The sequence below is a fragment of the Pelodiscus sinensis genome, chromosome 5 (assembly GCF_049634645.1).
Source record: "Pelodiscus sinensis isolate JC-2024 chromosome 5, ASM4963464v1, whole genome shotgun sequence".
In the NCBI taxonomy this organism is placed as follows: Eukaryota; Metazoa; Chordata; order Testudines; family Trionychidae; genus Pelodiscus; species Pelodiscus sinensis.
In genome coordinates, this window is record NC_134715.1 from 15546910 (window position 1) to 15567108 (window position 20199).

Sequence of the window (20199 nt, forward strand, 5' to 3'; positions counted from 1 at the left end):
AGGGGTTACTTCTGAGGGTGTAGCAGGGCTTAGCACAGCTCTACAGGCGGCGGAGCTGTTTGTGTCACAGCCGGGCGCTGCCAAGAGCCATTGGCGAGTGGCCGGAGGCGGCGCCACGCACAGATCTGCACCCAGCCAGACCGAGGGCGAAGGCAGGCGGGCACCCGACCCCCCACCGCCACCGCCAGGAAGGGAGGCGAGATCCTAGCGGGGCTCCCCCGCCAGCCCCGCACCATCTCCCGGCAGCTGCGCAGGAGCGAGGCGCTGTTCTCCCCGGAAAGGCAGGGGCAGGCCAGGGCGGGGGCTGAGCTGCCCCCCCTTTCTCTTCTCGCCCCCCCGGCACAAAGCCAGGGGCTCCCGCGGGGGGGGGGGGGGCTGCGGAGCGGCTCGGAGCAGCCAGGGGTGTCACTCCCCTTCCCCAGAGCCCTCCAGCCGCCGCTGCGGCTCCTCCTCGGCCAGTCCCCGCTGCCCGGCGCCGCACTCGCATGCAGGCGCTAGAGGGCGACCCCCGCTAGGAGCGCAGCAGCTCCGGCCTCCGCCTCGTACCTGCGTCGCAACGGGAAAGCCGCCGCTGCTGCTCCTCAAGGTGCTTCCCAGCCCTAACGCGGCCCCTTCCTTCTCCTCCTGGCCCGCCTCATTGTTTGCAGCTGTGGGGCCCCCCCTCCGCGGGCTGTGCCTGGCTGGGGTAAGCAGGGGCACCTCCCAGCTGTGTTTGTAAACACACTCCACGTGCACGCTGCCTCCCCGCGATTCACCATCGCGGTACGCCCCAGCCGCCGCCCTCCTCCCGGCACTGGCATAGGGCGCTACGCCGAGCGCTTGCGGAGGCTCCGCCTGAGGCCAGCAGCCGCCTGCAAAGCAGCGGGGAGTGGGTGGGTGCACAGCGCCCCGCCTTCCTGTCTCGCGCCTGCGGGCACCACGTTCCACCTTCTCCCCCCCCTTTGCGGGGAGGACACAAGGCGCGGCAGCCCCGCCCCAAGCAAGCGAATTGCCTCCCAGCGCCTGCTTGGTTCTAGCAAGGGGAGGCGGGGCACAGGGGGGCACGAAATCTGGCGTGGGCCTGTGAAATCCATTGGAGCGTTGCCATTCGCTGCAAGCTGTAGTTCTCTGTCCCTGCCGGCCCATAGCAGGGAGGGTACAGCCCTGCCTCGCATGTTATTAGCCTTCTTTTACTACAGCCTCGCCTAGCTACGTTGGCTGCAACGCTACCACGACTCTCACTCCATGGCTGTGTCTACACTGGGCCACTTATTCCAGAAAATCAGCCGCTTTTCCGGAATAAGCTGTGAGCTGTCTACACTGGCCCTTGAATTTCCGGAAAAGCAACGATGCTCTACTGTACAAAATCAGTCGCTATTCCGGAAAAACTATTCTGCTCCCGCTCGGGCATAAGTCCTTATTCCGGAACACTGTTCCGGAAAAGGGCCAGTGTAGACAGCCCAGTAGTCTTTTCCGGAAAAAAGCTCCAATCGCGAAAATGGCGATCGGGGCTCTTTTCTGGAAAAGCGAGTCTACATTGGCCACAGACACTTTTCCGGAAAAAGGGCTTTTCCGGAAAAGCAGCCTGCCAATGTAGACGCTCCTTTTCCGGAAAAACTGAAAACGGAATAGTATTCCGTTTTAAGCATTTCCGGAAATTCATGCCAGTGTAGACACAGCCCATGGTTATTACAGGTATAGTAAGACAGGGCCAGTTTTTTCAGCTCCCTGTGAGAGTGAGAACCTGCAAGTGAAACTGACTCCATAACTAGTCCCAACCTAAACCCACAAGGCATCCAGTAGGGGAGCAGATTACTATGGAATTTTCAAAAGTCTTTTCCAGTCAATAGTCCATAGATGCTATGTGACCCCCCCAACCACTTCAGGCTGGCGGTGGACAGGCACAGAGCAGGCATTCCCTGTGTGATACCATTTCCTAGACTGCTCACAGGGAAAAGGTGAGTTACTGATAAGAACATAACAACAGTCATAACCAAAGGTCTGTCTAGCCCAGTAACCTGTCCTTTAACAGTGGCAAATGCCAGATGCCCCAGAGAGAATGAACAGAATAGGTAATGGAGTGATCCATCCCCTGTCACCCAGCTTCTGACAAAAAGAGGCTAAGGACACCATTCCTATCCAGCCTGGCTAATAGTCATTGATGGATCTATCCTCCATGAATTTATCTAGTTCGTTTTTTAACCCTGTTAGTCCTGGTCTTCATAACATCTTGTGCCAAGGAGTTCCATGGGTTGATAGCATTGCAAGAAGAAATCCTTTTGTTTGTTTTAAACCTATTACCTAGTAATTTCATTTTGCGACTCCTTATTCTTGTGTTATGGGAACAAGTAAACAACCCTTCCTTATTCGCTTTCTCCACACTAGTTACAATTTTATAGTTCTCTTATCCCCCTGTAGTCTCTTTTCTAAGCTGAAAAGTCTTGGTCTTTTTAATCTTTCCTCATATGGCAGCTGTTCCAATCCTCTAATAATTTGTATTGCCCTTTTCTGATAAGCGACAGCCAGTGAAGAATAACGGGGACCCTATGCAGAGGAGGCTATCCTATAGCAGCAGGAAAAAGAAGTGTTCCACCAGGAAAAGGTAGAAAGATCATTGTTTTAGGGGGAGCAACAGCCTTTTCCTTGGCTGGCTGTCAGTCTGCTGATCATGGCAAGGTAGGTGATAAACTGAGACAGTCTCTCCACTGTCCCTACTTTCCTTTTCTTACACTCCCTCCCCCCCCTCAAAAAAAAAACCAGGGAAAATATTCTGTTGAGGAAAAAAAAGGGGGAGACCAAAGTTGTTGATAAAAAACAAAAGGACCCCAAGAGTTATTAAGCAAAAAATAAAATAAAATATCATGGCCCCTTTAAAAAAACCCTTTGAAGCTTTTTGCCAGTAGCCATCTTGTTTTCCTGATCAAGCCAGGAGACAGCTTCCCTGCGGAACCAGGTAAGCAGGGGGAGGTCCAGGGAGCTCGGGGGGAGACCTGGGGGCCGGGCCCGGTTGCTGAGTGTGTGTACGGTTGCCAAGTATCTGGTATTTTTGCCTCCTAGCAGGAGGAAAAAACACAGAAAATACCAGACATTTTAGGTGTCCGGTATTTTCTGAATTTTTTTTACCAGTCCGGAGGCGAATATACCAGACTGTCCGGGTCAATACCGGACACCTGGCAACCCTAGCCTCATCCAGCTGCTCCCTCAACTAAAACCAAAACAGACCAGAGCCCACATTTTCACAGGTATTTAGACTCAGAACTACTATTGACAATCTGGGCCCTTCATACTAGCCAACTGTGCCAATTCTTCATTACGTTTAGAAAAAGGAGACTGAGGGGGGATATGATAGAGGTATATAAAATCATGAGTGGTGTGGAGAGGGCTGATAAAGAAAAGTTATTTATTAGTTCCCTAAATAGAAGAACTAGAGGACACCAAATGAAATTAATGGGTAGCAGGTTTAAAACTAATAAAAGAAAGTTCTTCTTCACACAGCGTGTAGTCAACCTGTGGAACTCCTTGCCAGAGGAAGCTGTGAAAGCTAGGACTATAATAGAGTTTAAAGAGAAGCTAGATAATTTCATGGAGATTAGGTCCATAAAAGGCTATTAGCCAGGGGATAAAATGGTGTCCTTGGCCTCCGTTGGTCAGAGGCTGGAGAGGGATGGCAGGAGACAAATCGCTTGATCATTGTCTTCGGTCCACCCTCTCTGGGGCACCTGGTGCTGGCCACTGTTGGCAGACAGGATACTGTGCTAGATGGACCTTTGGTCTGACCTATGGCCGTTCTTATGTACATTCATTCTCATGTTATTTCCCGTTCCCCAGCTCTTTCCAGTTGGCCCATTAGCAAGAGAGAATAGACAGTAAAAGGCCTAGTCTTTCTGGGAATGAATAGGTCAGCCAGTGAAGAATGGCTACAGGAGCCCTACAGAAATATGAATATGTCACACAATACTGGGACCCATTTTGAATTCTGTACTTTTCCATGGAGGGGTAGGGAATTAAACAAAAGTTTTCCCTTATGGAAATTCTATATAAGGCAGGGGAAGAAAACAATTATGATCTTCAGCTAGCTTTTCCTTTGCCTCCCCACCCCAAAGAGATACTTGGAAACAAAGAGACTGTAACTTAAGGCAGGAAAGAGGGGAAAGAACAGCTGGACCCAGGCCAAGAGACACCTGGTCTGTGAACAGGGGTGAAGCATAGGGAGGAGCACAAAGAGTCAAATGCCCTGCCCTTGGAGGGAAAGGGCCAGGGACCAGTAGCACCTGCAGAGAGAGAGAAAAAGAGTGTGCAAGTGTGAAAGGAGTCACCCTGTGTGTGACACAGACTTTGTGACTCAGATTGAGTATGTGGGGCACAGAGACTGGGTGAGTATGTGTGGCACAAACGGGAGAGTGGGTATGGAAGTGTGTGTGTGACAGTAACTCTGGATATGTGGCAGAGAGATAGTGTGGCACTGACTGGGTGTGTACGTTTGACAGTGACACAAAGTGTGTGTGTGCTGGCTCTTGCCAGGTAAGTTTCTGAGATAAATTATGCTCTGTCTCCTTAAGACAGGGAAAGCTGACCTTCTCTGTTGGCTTCCCCCTGCCCCTGCAGTGCAGAGAAGGGATACAGGAGGGGCGAAGTGTGTATGTGAAAAAACAGTGCCTCTTAATGGAGGCACTCCTTTGTGTCACTTAACAGCCCTGCTTCAGACTGGAGCAGCGCTTCTGTGTATCTACCTGTCCCCAACCCTTGCTGTGCAGAGTTGGGCAAGGTAACACCCTGACTTCAGCATTTCTCTTTCCCCTCCTCCCTCTCCACAGCTAGCAGGAGAATCCTGGGAGCAGTTCAGCTGCAGGAAGAAGCATGGTGGGGGAGAGGCAGTGAACAAGTATGCTATAAGTATGCACGCTCCGCTAATCAGCTGGTCAGATGAGAGAGAAATGCTTGGCAGGTTGGATCCAGTCCCTGAGTGTGATTTTGCCCACCCTTGCTTTTTCTATATATTTTAGAGTGTGTCTGTCTGTGTGTCCATTTGTTCAAGAACTCCTCCTAAATGGGTAAGAACTAGGTACCGTCAAATTTGGTATGCAGCTTCCTCTTCTCCTAACTTAAAGCAAGATCAGGGTTTGGTTGTGCCAGGAGAACCGGAAGCCCCAGGAAAGGGTCAGTTTTCTATAACATGCAAAGGGAGGGGCTGCTGTTCCAAGGGACGCAATATGAGGGTGACTACTGGGTGCAGGGAGCCTGCTGGGAAGAGCTATACTGCAGAGTATCTACAGAAGTGTTTTTTAAACCGAGTTCTGTGGCACACCAGTGTGCCACAGAGAACAGAATTCAAAATGGCAGCCCTTAAAGGGGCAGATGACATTTTTTTCCCCTCAATAACTTTCTCCCCGGCCCTCCCCCCCCCCTTTTTTTTCTTCCCCTCAACAAATTCCTTGGTGTTCCTCATTTTAAAAAAAAAAGATTGTTTGGTGTTCCTCGGTCTTAAAAAGTTTAAGAAACACTGGTCTACAGGGACCTCCATACCACCAACGGAGTGGCCAACAGAGATGGAGCTCTGCCATTTTGCCTGCCAGCAGAGCAAGTGACTGGGGCCCACCTGCCTGGGAGACAGCCCACCTGCCCTGGGAGGGTTAGGGGGAGGGAGATAGCCCCCACTGACTGCCAGGGATAAGCCAGTGGGTGGGGTGCTCAGTCTCTGCTTCCCTGGCTTGCCCCCACTCCTTGCCCTGAGCCCCTCCTCACCTCCTGCCCTGACTCCTGAACCCTCCACACCACCAGCCTCCTGCCCTGAAAGACCCAGGCAACATCGGGTAAGTCTTTTAGTACAGCTGGTCCCCAAGTTACAAACGCATTACAGACCAAACACTTGCCCTAACTTGGAACCCATAGAGTTACATTGCGACCGCACTGTTCATAAGCGTGGATCGTGTTCGTAACTCGGAGCCCGCATTTACGACCGCTTTGCTCATAAGTGCAGATGGTCATAAGTCGAGGTGGCTGTAAGTTGGGGACCGGCTGTATTATATAAAACTGCCTACATCAGACTGATGTTTAATCCTCAGTGAAGGGAAGGAGTGTTTCAGATTCAGACTTCTGAAAATAATTACAGGGAAGAATTCAAGCTGGTACTTATAACTGAATGAACAAAATCTTGCTTTTGTGGGCACTACAGATGATAGCTGCCATATTAAATAATGCCCTGGAGAGTCATCCTCACAGTGCAGAAAGCTGATTGCTATGCTTGTCTGATGGAAATTAATCTAGACTTCAAAGTCAAATCTTGTGTTCTCTGTAGAGAATTTAAAGTGTTATCAACATTTTTAACAGCATTAGGAAATTATCCTAATTTAAATGACATATGTAATGAAATGAAATGAAGCAAGCCAATCAAGTGCATGTGAGAAATCTCCAGCATGCTGGCCCTGGCATGCTCATTATTGAGAGAAGTGTCCTCATGGCACTAAAGAGACAGACTTCATCCATCATTGGTCCTTTGCACAATAAGAGCAAAAATTGGCCAGGCAGAGGTGTCCAAATCCACTCCCCCTGCCTGCTCTTATCTTCCTAGGGAGGTGCCTCAGGAGACCATATACTGGAGGAATTTGGAGGCTGCGTCTACACTGGCATGATTTTGCGCAAATACTTTTAACGGAAAAGTTTTTCCGTTAAAAGTATTTGCGCAAGAGAGAGTCTACATTGGCCTGTGCTTTTGTGCAAAAGATGTGCTTTTGTGCGAAAGCATCCATGCCAGTGTAGATGCTCTCTTGTGCAAGAAAGCTCCGATGGCCATTTTAGCCATCAGGCTTCCTTGCACAAGAAATGAACGTTGTCTGTCTACATTGGCCTCTTGCGCAAGAATTCTTGCACAAGAGGGCTTATCCCTGAGCGGGAGCATCAGAATATTTGCGCAAGAACCACTGATTTTGTACATTACAACGTCAGTGTTCTTGTGCAAATACTCGTGGCCAGTGTAGACAGGCGGCAAGATTTTGTGCAAAAGCTTTTGCACAAAATCTTTCGCTTTTGCACAAAATCTTTCGCTTTTGCACAAAATCTTGCCAGTGTAGACACAGCCTTAGAGTATCAAAAGCATGAAGAAGTGACTTGATTGTGGTGAGTATCTTCATCGGGAGAAAACACCCTGGGAGGGGGGAAAAGAGGGGTTGTGCGTCCTTAATCTAACAGAGAAAGGCATAGCAAGAACCAATGTCTGGAAACTGAAGCCAGACAAATATAAATCAGAAATAAGGCACACATTTATAATGATCAGGTTGTTACAACCCTCACGAACAACCCCCATAAATGTTCAGTAGGCCTCTGCATTGGACCTAAAACATGTGCTCTTGGTTTGCTGCATAGAGATAAGCAGGGCTTGCTCAACTGCGGCAAGCCCCGCTCGCCAGCCATGCTGTCCGGCAATCTGCGCATGCGCAGATCATTCTGCACATGCGCAGATCGCCCGAATCCGTCTCTTTCGGGTTGCAATCTACTCGCCGTGGGCAAGTAGGTTGCATTATTTGTTGAGCCCTGTAGATAAGGCAGCTATCTTTGCAAAAGGGACTGTCTAAGCCAATTGCCTATGCTATGCACTGGAATAGTGCCAGCTCTCCTAAGCCTCCCTAGTAGCTGTTATGTGTACTGAGTTCCACCAAAGCTGTGGACCTTCTGGTTTATTGTTTCCCACTTCAGGAAGTACATGACAGTGTAAACAATTACCACCCGGACCTTACAAAGGGATTTCACATTTTACTCACAAAGGTAGAAGAAGCATACAGGTCTATAAAACAAACAACAAACCCTACAGACATTCCCTTCTTCCAATGTCCTTGCCTCTCCAAGAGCCCTTTGGGCACTAGTCAGTGCTTCTTGTGTTTTCAAGCCCTTCCTACACTACTCTCCTCCTGCTTAGCCTTCAGGTTCTGATTCAGATCGTGCCTCTCCCACACTTCCCTTGAGCTTTCCTTTGGTTGTTCAGATCTCACAGTGAAAAACCCTCCCCATCAGGGTTCCCCCTAAGCTGCACGCTTGTGCGGCCGCACAGAAGAAATTTTAGGCCCCACCTACGTCATTTATAGAGCCTCACAGCAGCACTCACCATCACTCACTTTCCTGCTGGACCAGAAGGTGAGTGGTGGTGGTGGCAACCTCGCAAGGGCAGCTGCTCCCGCTGCTTCAACAGCTTCCTTGGCTCAGGGTGTTCTCCATGGCACAAACAGCTAATGGAAGTGAAGTTCTGCTCTGACAATGGGATATATAACCTATATAAAAAATAATTCTGCCAGGGAACTGATTTTTTATAGTGGTGAGGCAACTGAACTATAGAAGTGGTAGGATGTTGAGGAAGTACCTAAGATTAACAACATTAACGTAATTCTCTGGGGAAATTCTTGTTCACTCATGCTCCTCTCTGAAGGTCAGTCCTTTTAAATTTTTTCTAGACTACTGGTCCTCAGAGTCCAGGGCCTGGTGGGAAGCCATGAGCAGTTTACATGGGGTCCACCAAAATAAACTCAGCTTCAGCCCCACTTGGGACTTGGGGAGGGAGTACCACCTCTCTACTCTCAATTCACCCAGCCTGTTTGGGTTGGAGAGGGGGCTCAGCCAAAGATTGCAGTGTTGCTCCAGAAGAGAGATTTCCCCCCCACCATTAGAAGAGGTTTCCATGCAGCCATTGACACTACATGTACTGCTGCTTCGGCGGCAGCCAGGGCTGTTTGGCAACCTATATTTGGCTGATCTACCAGGACGGGGCTGGTAGCTGGAACTCTGACTCTTGTATCATCTGAAAAACTCCAGTCAACTGAAGAGGTGGGCTGTGCCCATGAATGCTCATGATACCATCTACATGTTTTGTTAGTCTTTAAAGTGCTACAAGACCATTTGTTGTTTTGAACTCTGAGTGTACAAGATAGGTGAGATAATACAGTTTTGGACTACATTATATTGGTGGAAGGTACAAGCTATCAAGCTGCACGTGTCTAGTGAAGGCAATCAAAATATACAAATTGGAATGGAATACTAAGTATCAGGGTAATGCATGTTGGAGGAGGTGACTTTAAAAGACATGGGCAATTGAGGGTCAATTGAAGGAGAGCTTTGTGTAGATTGAAAGCTTGTACCTTCCACCAACAGAGGTGCATACAGCAAAAGATTCTGCCTCACCTGCCTTTTGTCTCTCATACCCCGGTATCAATGTGGCTATAACAGCATTGCAAAACACTTAACCCTGTCATGCAACAGGGGTACTGCACTATGTTTCTTGGCTTCAGTTGCATATCATAAGGCAGGGTTACAAAAATTAATGAGATCATATGATAGAGATCACTATTCACTGTCATGATTACAGTTATAGAATTATGGCACCATCTGCCTGGGGACAGACTGATCCTGTGATGTCTCAGGAGGAGCTCAGAGAAGGAGTATGCCTCATATGAGAGAATGGACTAGTGACAGGTGTTTGGAAAGTTGATACAGCCTAACATGTCCTGAGTTTTGAATTTTAATTTCTGAACCTCTGTGCTAATATGGATGCAAGTGGTTGTAGCCAGACATGAACCCCATCTTGTCTCCCCTCCCCCGAGAGCAAGAGAAAGGCAGTCAGCCTTTGATGTCCTGGGAACGCAGGTGTGCTGCCTGTCCCTGACTCTACCGTAAACAGAAACCAGACAGTAAATTGGCTAGCTGACAACTGGGAGGCCTCCCATCGCGCTGATGGCTAGTATCAGTAATTGACACGCCTGCACTGTCCCAGGAGAGGAATCTTCACCCATCACATACCAGAGGTGCCCATTGTCTGCATTTTCCCAGGTGTGAATTATGCTTTGCACCCTTCGTGGGAAACTTGGCATTCAAAGCCATTTTTCCTAATTGGCCACTTGAGACCAGGAAGAAGCCTACATGACCCAAGGGGTATAAAGAGGGGTTTAGTAGCCCACCCCATTTGAGCTCCAATCATCTACACCTGCTGGCAGGTATTGATTGTCTCCCGAGGTCAGTGGGACACCCAACCTCGTCCTACTTCTTCCCGAGGAATTGAGAGAAAGACTCTGGCCACGCCAAGTCTGGAACGCAGGGGTGAAAATATATATACCTGCTATGTGTCTATTTTGCATGCATTTAATAAGAGCTCAGAGAACCAAAGGGTTTCATGGTACCTGTAAGTGACTTATTAGTGTAATTTCTGTCCTGTCCTTTGTAGTGGCTGTGTTATCTGTAACACAGCAGTTGCATTTAACAGCTAAGTTTACCCTGTAACAATAAAATAGTAACTGTTTAAGCTTTAACCTGACTCCTTCAGTTTCTGTAACAGAACCAAGCACAATTTAAAAGAACTTCAGCCGGTCATAAGGGACAGGTATAGGAAGAGCTTGGGCATTTTGGATTGTGTCACTCCCAGGTGACAGACTGCCCGCTGCGAAGGGATCCTGTATCCTAGCAGCTAAAATCTGAGGTGTAATAAGCTCTTCCTATAAACTCGGGGCTTCTGAGAGCCTGTTGGCTGCCCTCTGCGATGGGACCCCGGTCCTAGCAGTAAAGTCACAGACATTAAACTATTTTTCGGGGCGCCCTCCAGCCTCCTAAGCTGCCCACTGCAACGAGACTTTGCGTCTCAGCAGTTGAAGACTTGGGTGTAACACACACTCACACACTGCCCTGACCATCGGCTGACAGTGGTATCCACAGTCTGGGTCCAATTACTACTGACTGCTGAATGCTCCCTAGGGATACTTCACCATGTCTGAGTGTTTAGTTTTTACCATGAGTTGTCCCAATATAGCAATAGGTTTCACTACTCATGTGTTTATCGTTAAGCTTTGGGGTTTTGCTGGGTGGATAATTTAAACATCAATTGTAAGGCAAAGAAATGGAAAGAGTGGATAGGGCCTTTCTGGTTTGTATTCTGACTGCAACTTTTATCTTAAGGTAAAAGGGTGGGCAAAAGGGCCTCTGTGGGCCATATGCAGCCTGCCAAGCGGGTTGATCCAGCCTGCGGAGGCTCTGCTGCTCCCCTGCCCCCAGGCCAATTAGGGCTTGGGTGAGGGAGTGCGTGAAGCCTCCTCCTGCCCTGCGAGGAGCACATGGTACTTTGAAATGCCGCGTGCTCCTCACAGGGCAGGGGTAGGGCAGGAGGAGGCTTCGTGCTGCGTGAAGCTTCCTTTGCCCTGCCCCTGCCCTTCGCGAGCGTGCGGCACTTTGAAGTGCCATGTACTACTCACAGGGAGGGAGGAGGCTTCCCGCGCTCCCCCGCCCCCAGGCCCTGATTGGTCTGGAGGTGGGGGAGTGTGGGAAGCCTCTTCTCACCCTATCAGGGGCATGGGTGCCTAGTGGCAAAGGGGCTCCCCCAACCCCAGACCAATCATTTTTAATGGTCGTTAATGGTTCATAGTCAGATTATGTCATAGAGCAGGGGTGGGCAATAATTTTTGAAGCGGGACTAGTTAACAAATTTCAGAAGTGTCTGCAGGCTGACTGGAAGGGGTGGGGCCTCAGACGGGAGAGGTGGGCCATCTGCTGTAAAAAGACGCCAATAGACTCAATTACTATGCCTCTCACTGAAGAGACAGTATGTTTATGGAATGAGGGACTCAGCCCTATAAATTACACAATGCATAGGCCAAACATAAATAAAGAGCGCAACAACACAAGAAAGTAATTAAATTGTAATAATAAACTGCATACAACATTATCCAAAGATTATCATAGAAGGCAACACTTGTAAAATTTGTAATAATAACACTAACATTTTGAGAACACTTGTAACATTTGTAATAACAACAGTAACACTAAACATAGGGCACTGAAAATTAATACTTAGTCCTGCCATGAGTGCAGGGGACCAGGGGCAGATGACTGTTTTGCGGGGCCCTGGACAGCATAACTCCGCGGGGCCCCCCCTTTGCCACAGCGCATGCGCCGTGACGCCATGCGCATGTGCGGTGGCGCCACGGCGCATGCACGAGGCTTTTTTAAGCGCAGGGCCCGGCGCGGCTGCCCCGTTCGCCCTGCCCTATATTCGCCCCTGCAGGGGACCAAACTAAATGACTTTGAGTCCCCTTCCAGACCTATGATTCCATGAAATAGTATCAAAGACCCTTTGTTTCCTCCCACCCACACTAAGTATATTCAATTAGGTTTTCTGAGATACAACAGATTCCCACACTTGACTATAAAAATGGCATCATTGTAGACAGGGCTCGACAAATAATGCAATTTTCTTGCCCGTGGCCAGTAGATTACAACCTGGAAGAGCCGGGTTTGGGCGATCTACGGTTTGGCGAGCCCTGATTATAGATATTTTTATCAAAACCAGTTGTAAAGAGATAGGTTATTGGACATTTAAAGCTACTTTTTAAAGGAAGCTGCTAAATGATTAGCTATGTTTTTGAAACTCCTTGAAACACAGGATCACTTCAGAACACAAATTATTTTTTTTTTAAATTAGAATATTTATTTAATGAAATGAATGGTACGTGTATGCTTTATTAATTCATTAAAAGACACTCAACAAGGAAAATCATTAGCCAGCCCAAACCAGATTTTTTTTGCTGTGCTCCTGGGCAAGATGGTGCTGAGAAAAGCTCCAGAATCCAGCAAGAGGGATGGGTGGGACCTGGGGCAGAAGAGGTGGGATTGAGAGCTCCCCTACCCGGAGCTTTGCTTTGCCTGGGGTCCCTGGCTTTTGGCCGATGGACGGGACCTGGAGCAGAGGGAGAGTGCCAGGGGTTAGCCTCCTCCCAGAGTTGTCTGGGGTAGAGGCTTAGATTTCATATCACAGGGCTCGCAGCTCCTGTCCCCCACTGCAAGCCTGTTGCCTGGCAGCTGCTTGGCAGGCACAAGCCCTTTGAATAGAAGCAGTTGAAAGGGCTCATGCCTCTGGGCAGCTCCCAGGCAACCAGCCAGTGGGGCAGAGCTGTGAGCTCTTTCCAACTGCTTCTGTTTAAAGGGCTCATGCCTGCTGGGTGGCTGCCAGGCAACGCAGCCACCCAGCAAGTGAGCCCTTTAAATAGAAGCAGTTGAAAGGGCTCGCGTCTCTGGCTCCCTAGCAATGCATTAGAGGTGGGGGAGCTGCAAGCCCTTTTAAGTGTTTCTGTTTAAAGGGCTGGCACCTTCCCTGCGCCTGTTGCGTAATGCGTTGCCTAGCAGCATGGGGACCATAAGAGCCTTTTAAATAGAAACAGCTCAAAGGGATCCCAGTGTCTCTAGCAATTCACTAGAGGCTGGGGAGCAGCAAACCCTTTCAGCTGTTTCTATTTAAGCCCTTTTAAGTGTTTCTGTTTAAAGGGCTTGTGCCTTCCCCGCGGTTGCTAGGCAAGGCATAGGGAAGACGTGAGTCCTTTAAATAGAAGCAGCTAGAAGGTCTCATGCCCTCTCCTGCTCCCAGGCAACAGGCTACAGTGTGCGCCTGAAACTGCCTCATGGGCCAGATCAAAGCCCTAGGACTGCATGCCAGCTCCAACTTCTCACACACACACCCCCAACCCAATCCCCCTCTCCTCCCCCAAAGCCAGGCACACCCCCTCCCCCAACCCAATCCCCCTCACCCCGCTCTAACCTAATTCTTGGGTCCTGGAGCCATTGCTGTGGCACATGCACTGAGTGGCCAACTTTGAGCATGAGCTGGCCAGGACGCCGTACGCAACCCAGTCCCCCTTCCTTTTCCTTCCCTTTCCCAGAGCCAGACACTTCCGCTCCCTGCTGTAACCCAATCCTCCTCCTCACAACCTTATGCTTAGGTCCTGGAGCCAGAGCCGCTGCGCCGCATCCGGGATGCCATGTGCACCGCCCTCCCCCCACCTGATTCCTCCCCCTTCTCCAGAGCCAGGGCCTCAGTGGAGTCCGTGTGAGACTGGGGTGTGAGTAATAAAGACATTGGACTCAGCCTAAGTGTGGGTGTAATGAACTAAAGCAGGAAAAGGGGCCAGGAGCCTTAGGGAGGGGACAGGACCCTCTCACACATGTCTAAACTACTTTCACTCTTTCGATTGTTCTGTGTAGCCTAGATGAGCCCTTAGGGTGCTCATCTCCAGATGACACAGTAACACAAAGTCTTATGAAGTCCTTTTCTTAGCACATGAAGAGGTTGTTAGTCTCCGAAAAATATGCTTGGTGTCCAATAGATTTGTTTTGCAGTAATCTTTTGAGAGTGGCTGTGGCAAGTCAAGTTGGCTTTATTTGGAGCTATATTTGGAGACAGTTTTTTGAGACAGAATAGCTTTGTGGGAACTGGGCATTGATATATGGGCCAAAATTTCTGCCTGTGTGCTATGTGTGGTTGTCTCTGTGCCAGGACTGATATGTACACATAAGTACAGCAAATTGCACTTAGATTATATCCAGATGCCACATCCCTGATTTCTTGCCTGTAATACCCCCAGAAGTTGACCTGCAACACCATCAAGAAGTACCCCAGGAGGTTTATGTACACTTTGGCAAGGTGGTCTAGTGCCAAGGTAGGGACATGACTCCATCTATCGCCCCACCACGATTAGGAAACCCCATTATGGCAAAGCCATCCACTGTGTTCTGCACATTTCCCAGAACCACTATCCTTTCTAGCAGAAGGCTATTGATTGTTCTGACTACTTGGATCACAGCATCCCGCACTGTAGATTCACCAGCTCTGAATTGATTCACAGGTGACTGGTAGCTCTCTGGCATTGCAAGCTTCCATTGCCGTTCGCTTCTCAACTGTCAGAGTGGACCTCATTCTGGTATTGCTGTGCTTCAGGGTGGGGGAAAGCAATTGACAAACTTCCATGAATGTGGCCTTCCCCATACAATAGTTTTTCAGCCACTGGTCATCATCCCATAGCTGCAGAACTATGTCTCCCCTCTCCCCCCTCCCCCCCCAGGTCTGTGCTTGTCTCACAGCACCAGAATCAGCATTCTACTGTGTCAACAAGCCTGACTGCTGTTAGCATATGCCAATTGCTCCACTTAATGGGTTCCTGAATGTCTCTGTTCGTGGCCTCCGCACATTCTTCTTCTCTCTGGCAGCTCCTGGTCAGGCTCTGGATAAATTTCAGCATAGTGCAAGAGGTGTTTGCAATGCTTGCCACAGCTGTTTGCAGATGAAAGGGGTCCATGTTTGCCATGCTGTGACATCTGCATGAAGAGCCAGGGAAAACAAGGCACAAAAAGATTGTTTGCTGTTACTTTTAAGCATTAGGGCTACGTCTAGACTGGCACGATTTTCTGGAAATGCTTTTAACGGAAAAGTTTTCCATTAAAAGCATTTTCGGAACAGAGCATCTAGATTGGCACGGACGCTTTTCTGCAAAAGCACATTTTGCGGAAAAGCGTCCGTGCCAATCTAGACGCGCTTTTCCGCAAAAAAGCCCTGATTGCCATTTTCGCGGTCGGGGCTTTTTTGGGGAAAACAAATCTGGGCTGTCTACACTGGCCCTTTTGCACAAAAGTTTTTGCCCGAACGGGAGCAGCATAGTATTTCCGCAAGAACACTGACAATCTTACATGAGATCGTCAGTGCTTTTGCAGAAATTCAAGTGGCCAGTGTAGACAGCTGGCAAGTTTTTCCGGAAAAGTGGCTGATTTTCCAGAAAAACTAGCCAGTCCGGACACAGACTATGGGAGGCTGATGACATATATCCTGGACCACCTGCTGCATTATCTGGGTCTCATCAGGCACTGGGAGCCAAACTCAGAATGCAAATGGGCAGCAGGAACTGTGCAATGGATACCCACGGTGCATCACTGATAAAGGTAGGCATGCTACTAGGGATGCACTTCCTGTGCCCAATGAGGATCTGTACTTTGTAAATTTGGCTTTGTAAATTTGGCTTTTAAAAAGTTGACCATAATACATTTGACCTACATACCTTAAGTTTCAAGTCCATGGGCCCTAGACCATCCTCCCTTCCACTACAGATAGCACTGATGTAGAAGCACAGGTGCTACTAGATTCTACTTCTACTGAAATAAGGGTTAAAAATTTGAAGAAGATCCAGCTAAAAATAGTATGTTTTGCTTGGACAGGTGAATCTTTTCTGCCTTTTTTGGAATATGCAGCATTTACTTTTGTTTCTATTGCAGCTAACCAGCTATTCGCTTTGGGTGTGTCTACACTGCATTCCTCTTTCGAGAGAGGAATGCAAATGCAGACGAACGAAATTGCAAATGAAGCGTGGTTTTGAATTTCCCGTGCTTCATTTGCATAATCGAGTCCGGGTGCTTTTTCAAAATACCCTATTTCGAAAAAAGAAACACTGTCTAGATGCGGTTATTTTGAAAGAAAACCCTTCTTTCGAAATAACCCTTATTCCTTATAAAATGAGGTTTAAGGGTTATTTCAAAAGAAGGGTTTTCTTTCGAAATAACCACATCTAGACAGCGTTTCTTTTTTCAAAATAGGGTATTTCAAAGCGCCTGGACGCGATTATGCAAATGAACATGGGAAATTCAAATCCGTGCTTCATTTGCAATTTCATTCATTAGACACACCCTACATATGCATAGGAGGCAGTTAGAACTACACATGGATCTTTACTAGAGCTGGGCAACAATTTAAAAAAACTCCCATGTTCCGGATTTCATCATCAGCTCCTGATTTAGACAACTTTGTTGTTTCTCAGCAAACCATTTTTGAGGTTTGATGTGAAAACAGTGAATCTCCTATTCTCCACATAACCTGGAATACACTTTATGGGTTTTGCAAATTGCATTGCAAAGAGTCTTAAGGGTTTTGTTTTCTCTAATGCATCACATATTTGCCCCCCATGACAGGCAGTCAGTCAGATCTGATTAAATGTGGTAAACCCTGTGGCTACCATTTTCAAAAGTCACAGGTGATGTTGGGTTCCTGAAGCAATACCTTAAAGGCAGCCGTATTTTCACAGGGCAAAAATTTAGCACTTTGAGTGTCCCAATTTTGGACGCCAAACTTGAAATGCCCTATCGCTTTTTGCTGATATCAACCAAAAAGAACAAACCCACTGAGAACGGCTTACATGGACTCCTGAGAAACCCTTCTGCTTCTAGGGTTACTCACAGTACATGGAGTCCTGTCATGCTTACAAACACCCTGTGAGCACTCTGGCTGGGCTGGCATTATCTGCCAGTTGCCAATTCCTCATTCTCTAAATTCAAACACGTTTGGAAAGTGTACAACTACTGTCTTATCTTCTAGTGGCCTTTAAAATATTTTCCAGAAGTCTGGTGGGTTTGCTAATTGCATGAGAAGCCAGCAGACATAATTTAGAAACTTGAATCAAACAATGGTGATTTGCCAAAATGGGCTTCTCTCTGTGAGGGCAACATTAAAGATTCATCATCTTTACTATCCAACTTTAGTCTCCCACCTGCTCACACGATTCCAGATGAGTGGACAATTGAATGTCACCAGATTCGCTGCACAGCTCCCATGCAGAAATAACTCCATTAAGATGGTGCAAATTTGTGTAAATTACTTAAGCAAACAGTCATACAGAAGACTACTGGAATCTTACTAAAACCAGATAGAATCATAGAACTGGAAGGAATCTTGAGAGGTCATCAAGTCCTGTCCCCTGCACTCACAGCAGGGCCAAGCACCACCAAGACCATCCCTGACAGATGTCTGTCTAACCTGCTCTTAAAAATCTCCAACAATAGAGATTACACAGTCTCCCTGAGCCATTTATTCCAGCAGTTAACCACCCTGACAGCTAGGAAGTTTTTCCTAATGTCCAACCTAAACTTCCCTTGCTGAAAGAAGCTTCTTATCCTGTCATCAGAGGTAAAGGTGAAGAATTTTTCTCTCTCCTCCTTGTAACAACCTTTTAGATACTAGAATGTTATGTGCTCTCTTAGTCTTCTCTTTTCCAAACTAAACAAAAATTATTAAAGATCTAGAAACATGACTTATGAGGGAAGACTGAAAGAACTGGGCTTGTGATTCTCCTCTGGACCCTCTCCAAATCTTTCCTGAAATGTGGAGTCCAGAACTGGACATAGTACTCCAGTCGAGGCCTAATCCACACAGAGTAGAATGGAAGAATGACTTTCTCATGACTTGCTGATAACACTCCTGTTAATGCATCCCAGAATGTTTTCTTTTTTGCAAGTGTCACATTGTTGACTCATATATAACTTGTGGTCCATTATGACTGGTAGATCCCTTTCTTTCCACAGTATTCCTTCCTAGGCTGTAATTTCTCATTTTGTATATGTGCAACTGATTTATTGTTTCCTAAGTGGAGTATTTTGCATTTGTCCTTATTGAATTTCATCCAGTTTATGTCAGTCTGTTTCTCCAGTTTCTCCAGGTCATTTTGAATTATAATACTATCCTCCTAAACACTGGCAGCCCCTCCCACTTGGGTATCATCCACAAACTTCATAAGTGCGCTCTCTTTCTCGTTATTTAAATAATTGAAAAAGATATTGAACAGAACTGGTCCCAAAACTGATTCCTGCAGAACCCCACTTTGTATGCCCTTCCAGCATGACAATGAAGCAATGATATCTACTCTCTGGGAACAGTTATCCAACCAGTTATAGCAGCTCCATCGAGGCTGTATTTCTCTAGTTTGTTAGTGAGAAAGTCATGCAAGACTGCATCAAATGCCTTACTAAAGTCTAAATATACCACATCTACCGATTCAACTTTCCTTTATCCACAAGGCTTGTTATCCTATTAAAGAAAGCTATTAGGTTGGTTTGACATGATTTGTTCTTGACAAATCCATGCTTACTGTTACTTATCACCTTATTCTCTTCTACAGGTTGGACTTCCCTGGTCCAGCACCGTCGGGACCTGACCAGTCCCAAACGAAGGAGTTCGCTGGACCAGGGATGATCAATTCCGGCTCTTCTGCTGCCAGCCTCCAGGCTCCCCCTGGGGGCTGCCAGCCTCCCAGACAGCTTCCTCTTCTGGCATCCCTAGCTGTGCTGCTGGCCCTGGACAGGCTCCCTAGCCCTAGCAGCTAGACCACTCCGCTCATGGCCCTGGCTGTGCTTTGGGCCAGCAGCCCCCCCAGTTGCTGGACTGGCTCTGCTCATGGCCCCCTGGCTCTGGGCCACCGGATCCCCGGCCATGGAACAAGCTCCACTCCTTACCCTCCTCCAGCTGCTGACCATCTCTGCTCCCTATCCCCTAGCCTGGCTATTGCTCTGCTCATGGTCCTCCAACCATGGAACTGGCTCTGCTCCTGGCTCCCATGAAACTTGATGGGATAATACACGATTGGAATATTGGTATAGAAGGGTACAGCTTGCTCAGGAAGGATAGACAGGGAAAAAAGGGAGGAGGTGTTGCCTTATATATTAAAAATGTACACACTTGAACAGAGGTGGAGATAGCCGTAGGAGATGGAAGTGTTGAGAGTCTCTGGGGTAGAGTAAAAGGGGTAAAAAACAAGGCTGATGTCATGCTTGGAGTCTACTACAGGCCACCTACCCAGGTGGAAGAAGTGGATGAGGCTTTTTTTAAACAACTAACAAAATCATCCAAAGCCCAAGATTTGGTGGTGATGGGGGACTTCAACTATCCAGATATATGTTGGGAAAATAACACAGCGGGTCACAGACTATCCAATAAGTTCTTGGACTGCATTGGTGACAACTTTTTATTTCAGAAGGTTGAAAAAGCTACCAGGAGGAAAGCTGTTCTAGATTTGATTTTAACAAATAGGGAGGAACTGGTTGAGAATTTGAAAATGGAAGGCAGGTTGGGTGAAAGTGATCATGAAATCATAGAGTTCACAATTCTAAGGAAGGGTAGAAGGGAGAACAGCAAAGTAGAGACAAAGGATTTCAGGAAGGTGGATTTTGGTAAGCTCAGAGAACTGATAGGTAAGGTCCCATGGGAATCAAGACTGAGGGGAAAAACAACTGAGGAAAGTTGGCAGTTTTTCAAAGGGACATTGTTAAGGGTCCAAAAGCAAGCTATTCTGCTGTGTAGGAAAGATAGAAAATATGGCAAAAGACCTCCTTGGCTTAACCACGAGATCTTGCATGATCTAAAAATAAAAAAGGAGTCCTATAAAAAGTGAAAACTAGGACAAATTACAAAGGATGAATATAGGCAAGCAACACGGGAATGCAGGGCAAGATTAGAAAGGCAAAGGCACAAAATGAGCTCAAACTAGCTACAGGAATAAAGGGAAACAAGAACACTTTTAATAAATACATTAGAAGCAAGAGGAAGCCCAAGGACAGGGTAGGTCCACTGGTCAGTGAGGAGAGAGAAACAATAACAGGAAACTTGGAAATAGCAGAGAT

At 47.6% G+C, this 20199-nt stretch overlaps 1 protein-coding gene across 8 annotated transcripts in view; it reads right to left on the minus strand.

Moving 5' to 3' along the window:
• Window positions 1–20199, minus strand: part of FAM13A (family with sequence similarity 13 member A) — a 335143-nt gene that overhangs the window by 196483 nt on the left and 118461 nt on the right. For 7 of the 8 annotated variants that reach the window (XR_012904023.1, XM_075929584.1, XM_075929583.1 and 4 more), the window contains exon 1: window positions 547–1140. The exons of the other annotated variant lie outside the window; for it this stretch is intronic. Coding sequence is in view for 6 of the 7 variants with exons in the window: in XM_075929584.1 (XP_075785699.1) it covers window positions 547–1125 (579 nt within the window). In the remaining variant the exon portion in view is untranslated. Of the gene's footprint in view, window positions 1–546; window positions 1141–20199 lie in introns of those variants that run through there. 8 annotated transcript variants of the gene reach the window in all.